This window comes from Nesoenas mayeri (assembly GCF_963082525.1).
Source record: "Nesoenas mayeri genome assembly, chromosome: 5".
Taxonomy (NCBI): domain Eukaryota; kingdom Metazoa; phylum Chordata; class Aves; order Columbiformes; family Columbidae; genus Nesoenas; species Nesoenas mayeri.
The window spans coordinates 38,057,910-38,078,109 of record NC_137548.1 but is presented as its reverse complement, the minus strand read 5'-3'; the positions used below and the strand labels follow the sequence as shown (position 1 = coordinate 38,078,109).

The 20,200-nt window shown below is 44.9% G+C and overlaps 1 protein-coding gene across 1 annotated transcript in view; it reads right to left on the bottom strand.

Annotated features, from left to right (window-relative positions):
* Positions 1–16,681, bottom strand: part of TTC9 (tetratricopeptide repeat domain 9) — a gene marked incomplete at both ends in the record, with an annotated part of 28,617 nt that extends 11,936 nt beyond the window's left edge. Inside the window, one exon of the mRNA XM_080345513.1 lies at positions 16,318–16,681. Coding sequence (XP_080201639.1) covers positions 16,318–16,681 — 364 coding nt within the window. The remainder of the gene's footprint in view (positions 1–16,317) is intronic.
* Between the last annotated feature and the right edge of the window lie 3,519 nt (positions 16,682–20,200).

Here is a 20,200-nt window from a genome sequence, read left to right as displayed (position 1 = left end):
AATTTTAATGTACAGCATAAAAAGATCTGGACTACTGGGATGCTTATCCAAATTCCTCTGAAGTTGAAGTTAATGATCCTGAGTGTGCAGACTGCACAGGCTACATGTGGATGGCACAGACCGATTTTTAACCTGTGTTAAATTTTCAATCCAAACTGGCACTGAAAGGAGATGTGTGACATGCGGGGATGTAAGAAGCCTACACCAAGGGCACAGAGCAGAGGTAGCAAAGCATCCATATCTGCACAGAGCTCCATGTGTGCTGTGCTTTTCAGGAATGAAACCCAGTATTCCTCAAAATAGGATGTTTAAAGCATCATTTTTTGTTTTGGTGTAGTGGGTTTTTGTTGTTGTTGCTGTTGTTGTTGTTTTTTTCAGAGAACTGTTGCAGGCAGTTTCACTACAAGGCTGAGACACTAATTAGGATCTGCAGTTTTCAAACAATCTCTTCCATGAAATATTTCTCTTCTTTCTCTATAGTCCAAGCTTGCAAACAAAGAGGATTTTCTGGCTTCTCATCAACAGAAAGCTAATTATAGACAGCTTGATAATGTCCTGCAATAATCTGATCAGCTGACTCCTAGTTCCTGGACAACCTTAATGGGATGAAAAGGGAATATCAGAATGACAGTACAACTTTGCAGCCAGTGGCTCTCATTATTCCCCTCCAGGTACCAAAAAGGCCTAAACATGCCCGTATGTTTCTGCTTGCAGGGAAAAAAGTGTGGAAAATTAAAATGCAAACTGTACGACAGGTTGTCTCTCTCTGTAGGGAGGGATTAATGCTAAATGAGGTGTGGATCCACAAATGTTTGGAGAGCCCAAAGAGAGCCACCTCTTCCAAGCTGCTTTCCCCTTCTTTTCAGATTAGCTCTCAATTTGTAGACAAATACCCTACTGTTCCTCCTCATCCTGCCTTCTTGGCCACGTTTTCCTTTCAATATGTAGCCTGGTCTCCTTCAGTTCTCCTTTGCTCCCAAGGCCTTCATACCTCTTCCAGAAGAAAGACCCTGACTTCAACATTTCAATTAGCTTTTCTAGGAGAGAGAGAGAGAGAGCAGTAGTGACGGAAGCATGCCAATGCTTCCACCATCCTGCATGTTAGGAGGCATCCAGCAGTTCTCAAAGGAGCTGTCTGTGTGTCAGGCTTTTTGTGGCTGGCAGTCCACCCCAAGACTCTGCCTATTGCCAACCCTTGGAGTGCATGGGGCTGATAACAAGATAAGTAACGGCTAATGTGAGCTGTCAGAACAAATCAGTTTAACTTCAGTCTGCAATAGGGTGATCAATCTTGAAGATAAAGGAGAAAGAGTAGATGTTACATATCTTGTCTTTTACACTCGTCAGATGACAAATTTTAGTGACATTTTCTTAAGCAAATTGAAGGAGAAGACTCTAAATGAATAGACTTAATTCTGTTAAAGTGAAAGACAATATTGAGTAGGGTTCTACACTGATCTGTCCTAGGCCCCATGGTATTCATTATTGTCAATAAAGACCTAAATGACAGACTGCAGAGTGCCTTGCCAATTTGCAGATAACCCCAAGATGTGAGGAGCTGGTGTATGACAGAAGACAGAGCTAGAATTCCACAGGATCCCCACAAACTGTCAGTGTCCTGATAAAGATAGGATACAATTCAAAAGGGGCAAGTGAAATGTCCTACAATCAGGCAGAAAAAAACCCGCACTGGATAAGTATAGCAGGGGAACAGTTGGTTGGAGATTAATTCTTCTGAAAAGGATCTGGGGAGTGAAGTGGATCACCAGCTGAAGTCAACAAGGCTACCCCATTAATGAAGAAAAATGCACACCAAAATGCATGAAACAAAGCAGTTTCCAAGGTGTGAAAGTACCGTGTCTCATTTTTTATACCAATCTTGAAAGAACATGTGGATGGATTCCACAGGAGTACCCTGACAATAACAGGTTGTCCACAGAAGACACAGTATAAGCCCTCAAGAAGACACAGAGGGAACACTGGCTAACAGTGTTCATATATGTAAAAAGAAAAAACAAAAACCCAAAACCAACACCACCACCACAACCCAAAAAACAAGCAACACCAACCAACCAAACAAAATAAGCCCACAAAAAAACCTGTGATGCAGAGAAGGGTTTAACCAGGATATGATCTGTTCTTCTTGCACTTGGGAAGTAAGAAGAAGGCTCGCATTTCAGCTGGGAAGAACCTTCTAGCAGTGAAGAGAGTGAAGCATTGAAAGAGACTGCTTGGCAAAGTTGTGAAGGATCTGAGCTTTGCAAGTGCTTAAGGACAGTTTAAGAAAATGTTACCTGGGATATGTATGGTTGTACCACCCTTGGGTATGGATAGAAGACTCTTGAATTGTGTTCAGTTCTGCCATCCTGTTATTGGTTGGGCTGTAACACTCAGAGCATGAACAGTCCTCAGTTCTCCTTGAGGGCTGCCATTTAGTGTAAATTCCTATCAGAAGGTCTTGCTGGAGATGTCAGAACAACATCCTAGCCAGACACATGGATATGTAAGCACTTAAGTGACAGCACGCATGAATGATTTCTGCCTTTGCTGTGTGTTTATGTTCCCATATTTCAGACTTTTCTAATTTTCAAGAGTCCAATTCTTCAGAAGTGTTCATTATTTCTAAATGATTCTTAAGCTACTTTAAGACAAGTGGTGATTTATGCTTCTTTTTTTTTCCTCACAAATCCAGTGATACAATACTGCATTTTCAAAGGGCCAAAGCTTTCAGAAGAAAGGAATTTCAGCAAATTTTTCACCTGATCCTTAAAGCTTCTGTTTTGAAAGAGTATTTTGACCTACCAGTTCCTGCAGTTACTGATCCTTCAAATTAAAACCAGAGGCTTACTGAAAATTCTTAGCTATGGTAATATTAAGGAAGTAGTTAAAACCTAGATGTTAAACAAAAAATGACAGATTTCTGAAACCAAAATCTGCACCCAGCTGTGTATCAGCAAATCTTTATTCTACCAAAATAAAGAGCTTAAGGTGGAGATGATCTTCATATTACATCTTCTAATATCCATGCTCTTGGTTTTCCCAGCCAGGAGAGGTAGGAGCAAAGTCCTAGCAAAGCACAAGTAGAGTAAGAGCTTCAGTCAGCTTTTAACTAATAGACCATTTTGATCCTATGATATCCATAAGTACTAGCTCCTCCTGCAGCCACATTAGAAGAGATGGAAGTACCTTCTGTTTGTTTTTGCCAAGACCGTTATTGTTGATCTGCCAGGTGAAATGCCCTAGAGGTTTCCTCCTTTCCGACTTTATATTTATCTAGTAATCTTTGATCTGTCTTTTAAAATCTTTTAAAATCAGTAGTCCAGTCAATATGACTTTAGAAATGTTTGGCCTTCAGAGCTACTGTTCCAGTTGATATTCATTCTGCTGCCTCTTCCTTGCTGTTTGCTTTTGTTCACCTTGTGTTGCTCTATCCTCTCACTGTGCCACCTTTTCTACATCATACACTTTCTGTCTCTGCCTTCCTGCTGCTGTTGACACCCACTGGAAGCATCTGGTCTCTTGTTTTCACAAGAGAAAAGTACACAGAATTTTATCATAAATCAGCAACATCAGATGGCGACAACCATCTGGTAAGTGCCTGGAGTTCAACAGCAGTCCAACTCTAACAAGTGCTTTCAAATATTTTATGATTCTTACCAGAGTACATTACACAGTGAAATTAAGGTCTGAATGGAATGATTTTTTTTTTAAACCCATGTGAGACAACAAGGGGGTTTCTGTAAGTAGGGGGACACTTTGGAGGAACTCAGGGATTTCAAGTTGCCTTCTCTACTGAAGAGTAAAGCATCCTTTGCTCATAGTGGTTCAAACACTGACAGCAGTACTGTGAAACGCAGCTGGAACAGCTTGAAGGCTCTCAGATGAAGTCACTGACAGTGGTGCATGCCACAACTGTCTCAGGCTTGGCTTACTGCAGCATGTTCAATTTGGGATGAAGGCTATCACTTCATCCTGTACCACAAACAGGGCAGAATGACACGGCTGCGTAACACCTGTGTGCTGTGCCCTGTGGTGGCTCACAGTTCACCTCCCAGGACATGTGAAAGAGCTGACAATTGCAGAGTCCACTGAGGGGTGAAGAATCGTCTGTCTCTGAGGTCACCTCCTTATGTACTCATACCATGTATAACTGATACGGACTGAAATGCTTTTGGTTTTCCCTTGAATTCTCCCTAGCTGAAAAAAACCTCATCTGGGAAGATGGAGGGGTCAAATGGTGAGGAACATTTCTTTCATGGTCACAAGAACCCCATGCAACACTACAGGCTCAGGGAAGAGTGGCTGGAAAGCTGCCTGGACAAAAAGGATCTGGGGGAGTTTGATGACAGACAGCTCAATATGAGCCAGCAGTGTGCCCAGGTGGCCAAAAAGGCCACCAGCATCCTGGCTTGTATCAGGAATAGTGTGGCTAGCAGAACTAGAGAAGTGATCGTCCTCATGTACTCAGCACTGGTGAGGCCTCACCTCGAATACCGTGTTCAGTTTTGGGACCCTCACTACAGGAAAGACACTGAGGTGCTGGAGAGAGTTCAGAGAAGGGCAATGAAGCTGGTGAATGGTTTAGAGAACAAGTGTTACAAGGAGTGGCTGAGGGAACCGGCGCTGTTTGGCTTGGAGCAAAGGAGGCTGAGGGGAGACCATATCGCTGTCTACAACTACCTGAAAGGAGGTTGTAGCATGGAGGGTGTTGGTCTCTTCTCCCAAGTAGCAAGTGATAGGACAAGATGAAATGGCCTCAAGTTGCCCCAGGGAAGGTTTAGATTGGATATTGGGAGTAATTTCTTCACAGAAAGAGTTGTCAGGCATTGGAACAGGCTGGCCAGGGAACTGGTTGAGTCACCGTCCCTGAAGGTGCTTAAAAGACCTATAGATGAGGTTCTTACGGACATGGTTTTGTGCCGGAGTTAGGTTGATAGTTGGAATTGATGATCTTGAGGGTCTCTTCCAACCAAAATGATTCTGTGATCAATTACAATAATAACCCGTTCACATGTTTTATCCAGGTCCAGTGTAATCCAAAACCTTTCTATTTTAATGATGTTTTGAAACAGAGAGAAACCTTTATGGCCACTGTGGAAGGGATAGAGAGGAGAACAACTGACAGAATCAAAGATCCAGAGGATGCCTGAGTCAACTGTTTTCTAACTAGTTGAAGAGAAAGATGTGTAAAACAAAGCTGTCAACTTTATTTTCCTTAAAAATGCACTAACAAACATACACAGCAGAGTGGTTTGTCAGCAGCAGAGCCAACTAACCTTGTCTGTGTCAGGCTGTGTCACCTGGCTGAGCTTTGACAGACAATGTAAAGTGAGCTTAAGTGTCACCCCTTAGTACAGTTGGGCTTCTAGCATCCTTGCCTCTCCCTCGCTCTCCATTTATACAACATAAACTTGGTACCATTGAGACATCTGTCTCCATCAAATCTAGCTGGTCAATAGGTTTAAAAGTTATTGAGATCAGACTGACAGGCACACTACTGAAAACATACTTACTTATGACTTTTTTCATTTGGAAATCAGGCTGAAAACAAATAAACCAAAGACCAGAGGAATGATTCAGTACATGATTTGCTTAAAAAAGTCAGGGTTTGAACTGTGCAGGAACATAAGCCAGTTCTCTAATAAGATGTCTTCTCTTCAATATGAGCCGCAGCAAAGTGTTTCAGGTAAAATTCCCACATTGCTCCTAAACCCTTCATTACTCACATCTGTGCAATGCATTGCTGGCAGTGGAAGAATGAGGTAGGAGTGTGTGTCTGATTAAACAGAGATCACTAGTAGAATACCTCAGGAATTAATTTCAGAATTGAGCTTGTTTAGTGTTTTGGTTGTGGGTTTGGGTTTGTTTGTTTTGTTGCATTTTTTTTAATGTCCCTGATCTAAAAGTAGGAGCACCCTACTGACAGTTGGAAGATACTCTCAAAGGGGATGACAATGTCATGTAAAAAGAACTACAAGACCTGGTGGACAGCAATAAATTTATTTGGAATGGAAGTTGATGCTCTTTGGGACTAATAGGAATTTCTTGTAGAATTTGTGAGCTCATGAGCTGGAAACAACCAAAGAGGAAAAGGATGCAGATATGCTAGCTGATCACAGGATGACTGAGTCATTTATGTAACATGTCTATGGAGAGGGAAATTAAAACCTTGGAGAAGTTTATTCATAAATCCTAACCAGTTAGCAGTGGTTCTCAAGCATGAAAATGTAATATTTGCTTTACAGTTTTTATCCTATCTAATGCAGCAGTGAATGTTCTGATTAGTTATATGTCTAAGCCTTCTCTTCTAACCTTATTAGGTTCTTTAGCTTCATGATACCTTCTGGCACTGTACTTCAAGTTAATCAGCCCTGGGTTTGAAAAATTATTTTGTATTCATTTATTAATTTAATTTACACTCCCCCACCATGAGAAAAGCTCCATCACAGTAGTTAGAAAATGTATAAAGACAAATGAATAAATTTTCTTTGAACTTCGAGTATAGGTGAGGATCTTATGCTGCTCTGCTCTCCTTGCAACATGAACGCACTACTGTGTCTTAAGCAATTAATCACTGCAAAGCATTTAAGAGGATCATAATCTAGGATTTGAATTATGCTAGTATTAAAAAAATATGGTGGCTAAAGAAGTTGAGGCTTAACTCTGCACCACATTGTTTGAGACAATCATTGCTACAGACAATCATTGCTACAGACAATCATTGCTACAATCACTGTGGCAGAGATTCTGATTTGATTCCTTTTGAAGCACTAGACAAAAGGTGCCTTTGCAGAACACTGGCTAGTGCTGACTTATGACAGTGTTCCAGAGCATCACAACAGAGTTCTTCCCTTGTGGTTCTGTTTCTGCAAGGTCAAGTTGGTGGGGGAACAATCTCTCCGAACAGCTCCTGTTCAGGAGAGGCTATGGCCATGGGCCCCATTTATTCTCTGAAAGACTGGACGAAACATAAATCTTTCTGCCCTCTCTCTCTCTGGCAGCCAAAGTGGGGCAGAGGAATGCAAATTCTCCCAGCTTCTTCCCTGCACTTGGTTGAAAGATTTTTCTTTGTATCATAAAGAAGCTTTTCACATCAGGGTGAATTTGTGGATTAGATGGTGACTCTAAGGACAGCACAGCACACCAGGGGTAGAAGTTTGTCAGTCACATCAGCCCAGGAATAGCCAAAGGAAGTACTAAGTGTCTGATATAAATTTTCAAGATCCAGACACTTCCTCTGCTTTTAATTTGCTTCTAAGAGTAAATTTCCTCTCCCACAGACTACACTGGGGAATGTGCAGGGCAAAGATACCCCATTGCTTTTTCTGTATTCTCCTCTCCATCTGCTGCAGGTAGCAGTAAACAGCTCTGCTGCCTCGAGTCAAGCGCTAAGTCTTTCAAGTTGGAAAAGACCGAAGATAAACAGAATCCAACTGGGCTGATCTGAAATCAGCCTTTGCATGTTAGGCTAAGCCTTACAGATACATCAGACAGGTAGCAAATTTCCACCACTGCCTGATTAGATTCTACCAAGAGGGCCATGAACCCTCTTGCTTTACAGAATAAGGTGACTTACAGCAAGATAGATACCTCACTTGAGTTTCCTCAAGTAGGAAACGAGCCGTGTAGATGTCCCTGATGTGGCCAGGCCAGAGCAACACCAGAGGCATGAAAACTGACATGTGTAATCAGGACATTGCAGGAGCTTTGTCATCAAAAATTGAGGAACACTAGTTTGGTGGCTCTTTGCAGGCTGACCCAGCTGTTCCTTTCCAGCAGCTCCCAGGCAAACAGATCGACGGCTAGTTTAGCAGAGTTTTGCTGCCTGCCACTCCGATATGAAAGGAGTTGCTGTTGCCATCGATGCAGAACAATCTACGTGACAGCCTCCTAAACTGGCAGCAAGTAAAGGCAATGGGCAGTGCTCCTACTAAAGAAAGAAAGGGAATACTGAGCAGTGGCTGGCAAAGTATTCGCTTTAGTAGGGCAGAGATTTGACCTGTCAAACACAGGTGTGTCAGAGAAGGAAAAATGCTGTAGCCTTGCAATCAGCGATCAGTGGCCTGCATCCTGAAAGGCTTATGCAGTAGTGTAAGGATGGTTGTTCTCTCCACCTAGGGACAGGTAGAGAGTTGCAGTTCCTGCCTTCGTGATGGTACGTATGAGTGAATAGGGCTGAGATATCAAGATAAAGTCAGGAGCATGAGACACAGGACTTGCCAGGCAGTTCTGGGTTCTTTGGCAAACAGATCCATAACTGCCTGAGGTGCAAACAGCACTAAACTGCTTTTTTTTTTTCCCCTGATGCCTGCTGGGAGGCTGTTACAGAACCATTCTGAGGTAGTGATTTACATAGCCTAAGGCTTTCAAGATGAGTATGTACTGCTAGGAGGGGCAAAGTTGTAATCATGGCTACGCAGGACATGCACGTGTTAAAATTCAAGTCCCAATTGACGACTTAGCAATTTTATCAAGGTGAATGGCAAAGGGTGTGAAGATATGGAATACAGTCACATGCTTGGACATGTAGACACTGGTGCGGTGAGGTTCTCCTCCTTGTTATATGTAAATTGGTAACCAACACCAACTGACTGGCTTCCTATAGGTGTCACAACAGAGACAGGCCTTGCAGAGAGCCAGGAAGGGAGAGAAGGTCCAACCTGAACTAATATACCACGGGCAATATCAGCTCAAAGGAATCAGGTGCAACAAGCTGCTGCAGAGCAGAGTATGAGAGTAAAGGGGAGAGAGGGCCTTGCTGGCAGAAGCCTGGAAAGGGACAAAACTTTGGGAGGTCAAAAAGTCTAATAGAGCTACAGAGAGCTGGGAGAGGAAGCAGAGGAATTCAAAGGCAAAAGGCATGGACTGCGTAAGCAGCTCCGAGTCCTGTGCTCAGAAACGTGATGGGAGAACTGGGTACACGGGATGAAGCCAAGGAGAAGCAGATGGTGCTATCCAGCCGATGATCCTCCGGGCGATGGCATGTCAAGAATTTTGGACAGTGCAGAGAATGGGGTGAATTCTGAAATGAAGATCGTGACGTTAGCTATTGCCTATGAATAGTAACAGATGAGCTCTGGCGTGTCAAGCTATGACAGCTAAAGATCATTGCTCCCAGCTGTCCCTTCTGCCATGGGTTATCATGGAGAGAAAACGTGACTGTGCCTAATTCATTCCCATGAATTGTCTTAGTACTGTTTCTAGCAGTGTCTGAAACTCTGAATGGCTACACTGAGACAGACTTTCTACTCCAGCCGCCCTTTAATGGCTGCCAATACCTAGGCAAGTGTGTAAGAACAGGGCAAGCTACACTGTCCTACCACCGCCTCCCAACCTCATGCTAGTGAGTGTGCTGCAGCTGAAGCTGCCTCCAGCAATTCCAGCAAAGCTTCCAGAAACTGCACTGACTCTACAACCTTTGTTAAAGAGAACAGAATAGTAATGCTCCATGCCACCACAAGAAGATTTACCTGCATTCATCGATCAATGTCCTAAGCGTACTGTTTCCCATCCAAGATGCAGTGCAGGAACGAACAAAAGGAGACAGATTCCTGAGCAGCCATTAGTAACAACTTTCTGGTTAATGATAGCTAATATTGACTCTCTTCCAAAGCATTTTTAACCCTTAGTATTAGTCACTGGTATGCTTGCCTGAATAAGCTGAAAACAAGATTAATAAACAATTGTCTTCCTTCTGCATCAGTTTCCAACCCATGAAGTAAGAGAACAAAGAAGAAAATAAATAACCAGTAAATTTCTCAAAACTTCGTCATGAATTTTCTCCCTTTCTTCATTTTGTTTCCTCAGTTTCATAGTCCTTTGTTTGTTATTTCCTATGAGACAGCACAATGTCAAGAAGAAACTGGGACCTGGCAATATTTAGATCTCCGCTTTTGTTTTTACTGTTCCTTTCCTCACAGCACCTCCTTTATCAGGTCTGCATTAGATCTCATCCTTAAATCCTAATTTGAAAACTTCTGATGACCCTCCATTCTTGCAGCATCAGTTGCATTGCTCAGAGGATACTGATAAGGAATTGGGGATGTGCTGCTGAACTGACAGGCAGTTCTGGGAGAAAGGCTGGAGAAACAGGTCTGGAGTTGGGTTAGAAATTTCTGGGTCTGAGCCCAAGAGAACACGAGGAAGAGAACGATCCTCCACCTGCTGAACCATGCAGAGGTGGCCCAGCTCCCAGAAAAAGAGGTAACCATGGAGCTCATGGGTGTATTTAGCAATAGACTGGGAAACCAGCTTTGATTTTGACACTAGGTTTTATTGAACCAGCTGAACCATCTTCAGCACAGCACTGGTGGAAACCTGTGGAGGTATAAGAGGCTGTTACTCATTGTGGGACTTTTGCTGGAGGAAACTTCAGAACAGCATTTCAGAAGAGGACAGAGTAAAGGTGGCAGGATGTGCTACTTAAGTACTTACTTAGGTAAACACATTAACCACTGCTCTGTTCTTAAGGAAGCTTTTTGATTTTTAACATATCTTGCTTCAGCTCCCATGGTGAGCTGTAGCTAGACTTGGACAGATCTCAGCTCACCAAGACTGCAGCTCCTTGGGGCAGTCTGGCAAGGGGCTCTATACCATCCCAATACATTCTGTTTCAGGCAAATGGTGACAAGGTCAGCTGGGACAGGTTTCTTCTCAGGCAAAGGGAATTAAACATGTGGTAAAAGTGGCTGCAAAAAAAACTCCCCCAGAGCCTGAAGTTTTGAAAAGGCTTGGGAAGAACAGTGACATATACAGAGGAAAATGCATCTCCTGCGTCAGCAAGGGAGATGCTGTCAGATGTGTATCACTTAAACCAAGTTTGGAGGCAGCTTGCTGTCCTTTCTCTCCATCCCTCCCTCCCACCCCCTGGCATCTGGATGTATTTCCATACCATCCTCTCAATGCACAAAAAACTCTTCCCTGAACAGGGAGAATTCCGTCCTCAAAAATGCAAGGGAATAAGTAAATCCAGAGTATTTTGAAAGAGTAATTCATGACAATGGCTTCAAATCCCACTTCTTTCTTAAATACAAGCCAGAGTTTGAGCCTATCACTAAAAACCCATGCAGTCACCTGTGTTTATTGTCTGCTGCAATTGCACCTACCTCAAGCAGTAATTGCATCGGGCCTGTAAAACAAGATATTCCCATGCGTGCACTCTGGCTGGCCAGACATACCTAAACCAAGAGTGTCAGTAAACTCTTTCCTCAGTCAGTGAAAGCACAGACCACATCCTGCTCTGCTTGCTGCTGCCTCTCTTTCCCACTGCACAGCATCCTTACAGAGGGTGTTTTTTGTTGATGCAGCACATAAAAAATAACTTCACATCAAGCAACAATCCAAGACAGCTTTAACACCCACAGCACCATGTGTCCTGGTAGAGTCTGTACTTGTTAACAGCTATATACTGGGATGGGATTTTAGCAGAGACTCTTTGTGAGGAGTCCTAGTGGGTGGTCAGTGGAGGCAAGTTTTACCAGCTTTTCTAATGTTTAGTTACATTTTTACTTGGATTAAGTATTATAAGTATTTTTACTTGTGTTTGTCAGCGGGACTGCTCACCAATGTCTGTGCAACTGGTGATGTTTGGGAGTAGTACCTCTACGCTGGTCTAGAGCCTGAGGGTGCCAGGAGGCTCCTACGCTGCTGGAAGGGCCATGTTTTGTGGGACTGTCACTATGACCTTTGCATAGTCATGAATGGTACCAGTGCACATTTCTGCCAGTGCAGGAGGTCAATCATCATTATCCAGGCTGACACATATCTTGGATGGCTACATTTTGTAATACTCTGTGCAGTATGTGTGCCCTCCTGCCAAGACTCCCATACTAAAGTAAACATACCTGAATGGGGATATAAGCATGTTACATTAAATTTTCATTAAGGTAATTAACAAAGCCCTACAGTACTCCTAAGAGGTCATAAATGCAGACAGATAAACTACGGTTCAAAGAAAAAAGATTTGGGGAAGATAATGCAACTGGTTGGCACAGAGAGGAAGGATTAGAAACCCAGATCCCCCAGCACCGCTCCTCGTCCCCAGCTCTCTCTCTGGTTCCGTTTCTCCTGCCAGGATTAGCTCCGGCATTTCTGCGTGCTTAGGAAAACCAACAAAGGTTTGCTTATCATGCTGCAGCATTCCCTCATGAGAAAGGCTTAAAACTATGCTTACTCTTAGCATTTTGCTGCTTTGGAATGACTAGGACTTGTTTCTCTCTGCAGAGCAGACATAGTCTTTTTGATCCTGTAAACTTTTAGGCAGTAATACTGGAATAAAATGACCATTGTGTTTAATGAGAGTAATGGTTGCATAGGTAGGAGGTAAATGATCTCTTCCTGCATGCGATTCATAAAGCATTTAAGTTTCTTCTAGATCAAAGATTCTGTAGGAGTGGAAAGGAGGAGACTAAGACTTGAGGGATATTTGGCCAGTTTGCTTTTTCCGCAGGCATTCTTCATACATTCCTCTTTTTTCAAAAGAGCACAAACCACTGACTGGGGGGAAACTCGGCTGAATGTACCATCAGGATGAGATTGTGGTCCCTGTTCTTTATTTTTCCATAGGGCTGAGAGAGGCAAAAAGAGGTCAAGTGACTTCTTCAAGGTCAGAGGCTTATGGTGAGTCATAAAGGATGGACTGTTTGCCTTACAGCCCTGCATTCATTCCGCAAGGTTCTACGCTGCTGGTAGGCTTTTTCTTTGCCTACTCTAGTATTTCCTGGGAGCCTCGACTGTGCTGCTGCTCTTGCATCTGGTGACATTTGTCAAAGAGACTTGTGGTAAAATGGAGGGGTATTGGCAGGCCCGTGTGAGAATGCGGCAGCGCTGGATTTTGCAGATGTGAGGGGGAGTCCCCTTAAGGCAAAACTCTTCGAGCTTAAACTGAAACCCACCTAATAGCTTGTAGAAAGAAATGCAAGCAGCATTGCCAATGGCAAGTTGTGAAAATCCTAGGCCAATTTAAAATACAGTAAAAAAAAACCAAATAACCAAACAAAAACTGAAATCACCAGCAGATTTGGGATTCTTTGAAACAGGCTAAATCATTTAGGTCGTGGAGGTGCCACACAGCTCTGTAACAGGGGACTTCAAAAAACACACCAAATAGTGTGGGGCTCTAGTTAAACACAAGAGTTGGCCACCCCACCTCACAGTACAAGAATTGCCTGTTGAAGGTGCTCTACAACAGAGGCAGAGCTTAACATGAATCTGTGTGCACGTTTGTGCCTAAATTTACATTCTGCAAGGCAATACATACACTGACAACAGTTTAGTATTTGACCACATATTCTTACTCATGTAATCGGTCAGATTAAAAACAAGCAAGCACCAAAAAAACTAAAAACAACAACAACAACAACAAAACAACAAACAGCCCAACCAACCCCAGCCTTTACCTATGAGATTGCCCCAAATTCCCTTTGGGTGTATACTTCTCATTTGCTTACTGGGCTAAGTGCATATTTACCCATAGTTGATGGTCTCCTCTGACTGGTATGCTGTATCTAAACCAGTAACGCTATGCATGTGTGTGTGTGTGTGTGTGTGTGCATCTATGTGATGCAAAACATCTCTGACAGGTGGATTTGTGGTGGCCACATGAAAAATGACAGTGCAAAAGCAAGGTGGGTTTCTTAAATGCTACGCTTAGAGAGTAAGCGGAGGTGCTAAAAGAACTTGATAATAAGGACACTCAGATGACAGCTGCTAATGCTACCGGGTATACATCAGAGCCAAGCAAAAAAACTGCCTGCTCTAGAATTATCATGTCCTGCTGCTATGCTCTCTGCACTGTGCAGATTTATTTATCTTAAAAACAGCTCTAGGCATCTATTCAGTGCTCAGAAACAAAACTCCCTGCATCTCCCTCTCCTGCTCGTATCAAATAACACTGATATCAGCTCAAACAGTGTGTGCACATGCCTCTACCAAAGCCCACTGTGTAAAGAAACCAGTGGCTTCTGCTGGAACACACTTAGAGAATAAAATCCCACTACTGCACTTCTTGAAGTTGCTATTAGAAAGGTATAATAATGATTATGCCAGGGGAAAGTCCCTCCCCTTTCTTCCCTTCAGACATGAATTCATAGATCCTGCTAGAATGGGAGCTCTGGGACTGGGCTAGGAGTATCAACACTACAATTCCAGTTTGACTGCACTCTCCTCTCTCCAATATGCAGGGCACTTCTTTAACATTGTGTGTAGACAGCTCAGCAGACACGCATTAAGCTATGCATTTCTGAGACAAATCCTGCTTCCTCCTCTGTGCGTGCCATCTACTGAAAACCTGTGACAACTGGCTGTGCAAAATAATACCTTGACCTGCTGTGAGGTTATCCCAGGAAAAGCACTGCTTGCCGCTTGAGGGTTAATTAGAATCACCTCCTCTTAGGTTCACACTGGTTAAAATTAGGAAAAAATCTGTTCAAATGTAGGTTAAAGATGGAGCATGTTTCTCACACTGATTGCTACTGCTGACAAGATCAAATACAACCAACAGTGAAAATAATTCCCCACACAAACCCAAAACAGTAAATAAATTTGCTGGACAACAACCACTACATAGCACAACTCTGTCAGCAGGAGCAGACACACTTCTAGCAAGTGGAATGCCACAGAAGCAAATCCCATCCCTTCCTCCCACTTCATTTACCTACTACCTACCACATCTCATTTGTATCTAACAGAGATATTTCCTGTGAGTACCTTTTCAAAACCAGAAACTCACCAAGCTATCTTGTTCAGAATATTATGAGCTCTTTGTATAACCCTGCCAATTTAAATGATACTTGCCAAACACAATGGATTTTAATAAACCCGTGAACAGAAATTTGGAGACACAAAATTACAGCTATGCAATTATGGTATCGCTCTGGAATCTCACCTACCTCTCCCTCTATGCAATCTCAACAGGCTTTTGAAGGAAGAGTATTTGAAAACATGATGAAAGGAGGCTAAATTGTGCCTACCATTACATCCCAAAAGACATATCACATATAACAGTTTGACATGGACTAAGACAAGATAAAATTCTGACTTGGTGTTCCAAACCATTTGCTTTATTCTGCATCTTTTTTAGCACTAGATGACAAGAAACAAAGCTAACCAACTCTGTCTAGAGAGCCAAAAGACAAGTGATCATGAGAGCTGACATGCTGATTTTCACCATTTCCACCCCCAAGGATATGAAGATAAATGAGTGACCCCTCATCCTTTTGGAAAACAGCACGGCTTTATTAATGTTGTCGTTTTGTGCACTTTGTTCAGGGTATGAACATCCTCACCGTGTACACACCTAGGCACGAGTTTTTGCTTTAGAGATGCCTTCAGACTTGGAAAGAAAATATGTGCTGCTAGGGACCAAAAAATAACCTCTGATCCTGCAGGTCTTGCATGGGTAAAGCTCCCTGAAGTCCACAGGAGTTCTGCCTCTCCAAGGACTTCACAATCGGCCCACATTATACAGGGTGTTTCAAATAGATGGACCCAATTTCAAAAGGTAGTGATTTTGTATCGGGTCCATCTTGTTGAAACACCCTGTAGTTCAACTCCTCACCCCTCCCTTCCATCTTCCTGCAGCACTTCTTCTAAACAGATGGCAGGGAGCAAAGGGAGTGATGATCAAATGTGTACTGACCACAGTGGTGACTGGTGGCTAGTTGAGAAGCCAGTACTGTATTTGCTTTCAACTTTCATTGTTAAGAGGCCAAAAAATTCTTTTTATATCTAGTTCTATTCCAAGCTATTGCAGCAGTGGCCAAAGCCTTCCCCTTCCTTACATCGACTGTGGGAGAAAGAGTCTCTCTCTGTAATACTGTTAATTACAGGCACCAGAATTGGAGCTGTGGCAAAGGGACTGCAGGACATCGCGGGCTGGAGGGAAAAACACAGCATGTAATCTCGGCCACTTCACGCGCCACAATTCCCCCAAGTCTGAGCATCATCCCACGTACGCACCGCTGCCCCACCGCCCGACTCCCGAGGGAAGGGGACACGGGGATCAATCGGCGGCGGCTGGAGCAGCCCCGGGGAAGGGCTGTGGGGCCGCGGGGCTGCAGATGAGCCCCGCGCGAGGAGCGGCCTGGCCGTGCGCCCCCTCCCCAGCGCTACCCAAGGCAGCCGAACACCGAGCCGTGCACCGGCAGCGCTTGTGTGTCAAACGTGGGAACAGAAATAAAAATGGAAGGCAACGGAAGGCAAGGAGACGAAATCAGCAGAGAAGAGACGCAGCGCTCTTTTGCGGAGGGGAAGGGAAGGGTGCGCGGCGCAGGTGAGGTGGGGGGACCCCGCCGCCCCACGCCCCGCGGCCCCGCTGACCTGCCAGGCTGTTGTAGCAGTCAACCTCGATGGCCTCCACCGCCTGCCGCTGCTCCTCGCTGAGCCCGGCGGCAGCGGCGGCGGCGGTAGGGCGCTGCCCGGCCGGCTCCTGGCTCAGCAGCAGCAGCAGCGCCTTGAGCTCCAGCAGGGCGCGGTGGTACTTGCCGATGGCCTCCCGGAATTTCTTGTCCTTGTAGCACTGCGCCCCTTCGCTCTTGAAATCCAGCGCCCGCCCGATGAGCTCGCCCGGCTCCGCGCTGCCCGCCGCCGCCCGCGGCTGGGCTCCCCCCGCGGGGCCGTGCCCATCGCCCGCCCCGCGGCCGCCGGCGTTCAGCTTCCCCGCCGCCGGGCTCGCCCTCTCCATGGCCGCGGCGCCGCCCGGCTCCCGCGCCGCCCTACGCGGGCGATGCCGCGGCGCCCGCCGCCGCGCTCCCGGCCTTGCCCCCGCGCCGCTCCCCGGCTCCGCCGCTCGCTCCCATCCTCCGGCGGCCGCCGCTCCTCCTCCCTCGCCCCGCAACCCGCGGGGCGCCCGCCTCCGCCCGCCCCCGCCACCAGCCGCCCGCCGCGGGCACCGCCGCCCCCCACACCGCCGCGACCCCCGCCCAGCGCAGCGCGGAGCGGCGGGGGCGAGCCCGAGGTGCGGGTGCAGCGGCTCCGCTCCCCGCTCTCCGCGCGGGCCGGGCGAGGGGCGAGTGCACGGCCGCCCCCTCTGCTGCCCAAACTGCCCGTCCCCACTAACCCCCCGCCAGCCCTCCTCCTCTCCCTCAGACTGAGGTCCTCGCAGCCCCGGGTAGCCGAGTCCCTTCCCCTCCTTGTGCCTCACCCTCCTGCACCTTAGGGTCTCATGTCCTCTTTTACCCTCCTCACCACGATTTCCTTTCTCCCTCACCTCTCCCAGATCCCACCAGGGACCATGCACCCCCACACCTGCTCAAGGTGTGCCTCAAGGCGTTTTGGTGCATATACTCCATATTACTGGGCAAACAAGCACTGGGCAAACAAATGCCAGGGAAACAAGCCGGCTGTGTCCACTGCATCAGGGCGGCAAAGGCAAAGGCAAAGGCCTGGCAACTGCCCTGGCACCAGTCACTCACGGACTTTGATTTTCCTGAAACAGGTTTTCCCACGTGCTGCTGAAAAATGGGTCGATGCTCAATATCTGGAACATTGCGTGGTTTGGGGGTATTGTTGGGGAATGGCTCTTCTCTTGCAGACAAATGGTGGAAGAACTGCTGTGAGCACCAGGCTTTGCTTTATTAGGGCAAACACCATGTCTGCATTGTGTATTAGAGCAGTTTGATGTATTTTGGGTGCACTGTTGTGCCAAAATATTTTGTAGTTTGTACCTCATGCGTAAAAATAAGAGGGTGGATGAAAAAAAAAAGTGAGTTTTTTTCTTAATGATATATTGGGAGGCTTTTTTTCATTACCCTTGGAACTTTTACATGTTAAAGCTGCAGCTGTGGTACAACGTGTTCAAGGTTCCCTCTGCAAACAGGAGGACATTTTAAAATGGATACTTGAGTTTCTCTTTTAGATATGTCCAGCCTAATGTGATAGCATGTGGTGGTGCTGTGCTGGACAAACTGAGATAGCTGTGCAGCACAGCTCCACGTAGGGGTATTAATGCAGGTCTGGAACTGGTGCCTGGATAATTCCTTGTTAGCAGGGCTAATAAGTTTGGGTTTATGCATTGGTAATGTGAGTCTGCTGCTAGGTTTCTGGACCTTGCTGAGGTTGTCATCACAGTGTGGTACAGACATGCATCTATTACACTTACTTGAATCCAAGAGCCAGAGCCTCAAGGAGAAGCAAATAACATCATACTTGTGATAAAAGTATAATTTTGAAAATACTTGCATGAGAGAAATTAAAGCTAAGATGTTCAGCAATGATTACATGATTTCGAGTCCTTTGATTTCCAGGTGCTCTGCTAGATACATCTTCACAAAATCTTACTTTATGTAAATGGATGCTCAGCATTTCAGGTTTCTCAAGCCAAGAATAAGTTACTTAAAAATCTTGCTCAAAGTATGTGTGGTCTAGAATTAGGATATCTCAGGGGCTGGGTGTGGTGTTAGGTATTAGTCACAGTAGCTAGAGTGGAACCTAAAAATTAAGGAAGGAAAAATTCCTGCTGGGTCATTTTTTAATCTGTCTGCTGGTCATATTGTACAAAGTAGGTTTAAGAAATTTCAGAAGTTTCATTGTACCATTATTGATTGCTGTTCAGGAGACTTCACAAGGACAATGTATGTCTCTTGTGTTGGAAAACTGACTTTGCCAGAGGAAAGAAGATTGCCACAGTTTTCGTTCCTCAGATCTGAGCAGCTGCAGAAACAACTGAAGAAGGCACTCGTTTCTTGGACAGTGGTGTGGCAAAGTGACATTGGGAGCTGATGTTGCTTTCCTCTTTCAGAATTTGCCTGAGCCCACGGACATACATGATATAGGGGGCACTGAGACAGAGGTGACTTTTCCTTCTTTCTCCCTATGTGTTAGCTGTAAGGAAGTCTTTGAGATTTCTTCCTTTGGTAACTGGTCATCAGTGGATGACTGAAACAAGCTATGCAAAGCTGAAGTTTTCTTACAGAGGAGCCTAGCAGTGGTCACTGCCAATATGGATGCAAATCTGGTCAGAAAAGGTCACAAAATATTGACAAAACTGGGTGCTCCTCAAATTATGAATTATACTGAAGTGTGGCTTAGTCCCAAATATTGCTTACACACCCAAATGAGTTTCCCATCTTGTAGTTCTTCCAGAAATGTCCAGGCTCTCTTCCTGACAGATTGCTGGTGAATATGAAGACGAATGTCACAACTGTGTAAATCCCAAAATAGATGATAGCAGAAGTGTTGGAATGATTGCTGTTTGTTGGCCAACTTAGACTCTATGTTGATATCAAACAGTATCCCTCAGCTGAGAGCTGGATGTCTCAGACAGAGAATTTAAAGCTGCCATAAGATTTGTGCAGGATAATTGGCAAAGGTCAGTTTAGCCCACCAGCTCTTTCCTCCTAGAGAGGAGCAAAGTAATGTGCTGGCTGCACTAAGATATTTAGGAAACATCACAATTTGTCATAGAGCCACCACATTGACCATTCTTGTAAGGGGTGACTTTTGTTTGTTTCTTTTTTAAGGGGAACCTGGTGTTTGAGGGAAAACATGAAAAGCTATCGCCCTTCCAAGACAGATAAGATTTGCACCTGAGACATACCTCACATTTCATTTAACATATGACATGATGTCCAGATCTAGATTTCAGCTCTCTGGGGCCCACTACACTCCTTGTACAGCCTTGCAGATGGTCAACACCTGACAGGAACCTGAAAACATCAGAAAGAGGAGGCTTATATACTATATAGGTACACTGGACTGTGAAATAAGGCATACATTCAGATAAAACAAAGCCAGTTTGCAGTCATTATCTGTATGCCATGAGATGAGGTCATGGTACTGGTCAGTATTAGCTGTCGTGCCTGTCTTTTGTCCAACACTGAAGTTTTTGTCCATAGAAGCAGAACATGCTTATCTGTCTCATTCTGTACCAGATGGGGTGTGCCTGTCTGTCTGGATGCCCCTAGGTGCCATGAGTGTCTAAAACTGCCTGGGTGTGCCTGTCTTTCCTCCTCCACACTGAGATTTCCTTAGCACGTTCTAAAAGCATACACTTGCATTGCTCAGTTATTACTACTATTACTATTATGCAGTGGTCACATGCTTCATAGTGATATTTTAGGATCTGTGACTCACCAAACCATAATTTCCTGCTCACAGCTTACCTGAGGAAAATTGTGAAGTCCTGTTCACAGTGGGGAGGTATGTTCTTGGGTGAAACTATAAATATTGGGAAAGATATTGGACACTTACCTGTAAGATCTTC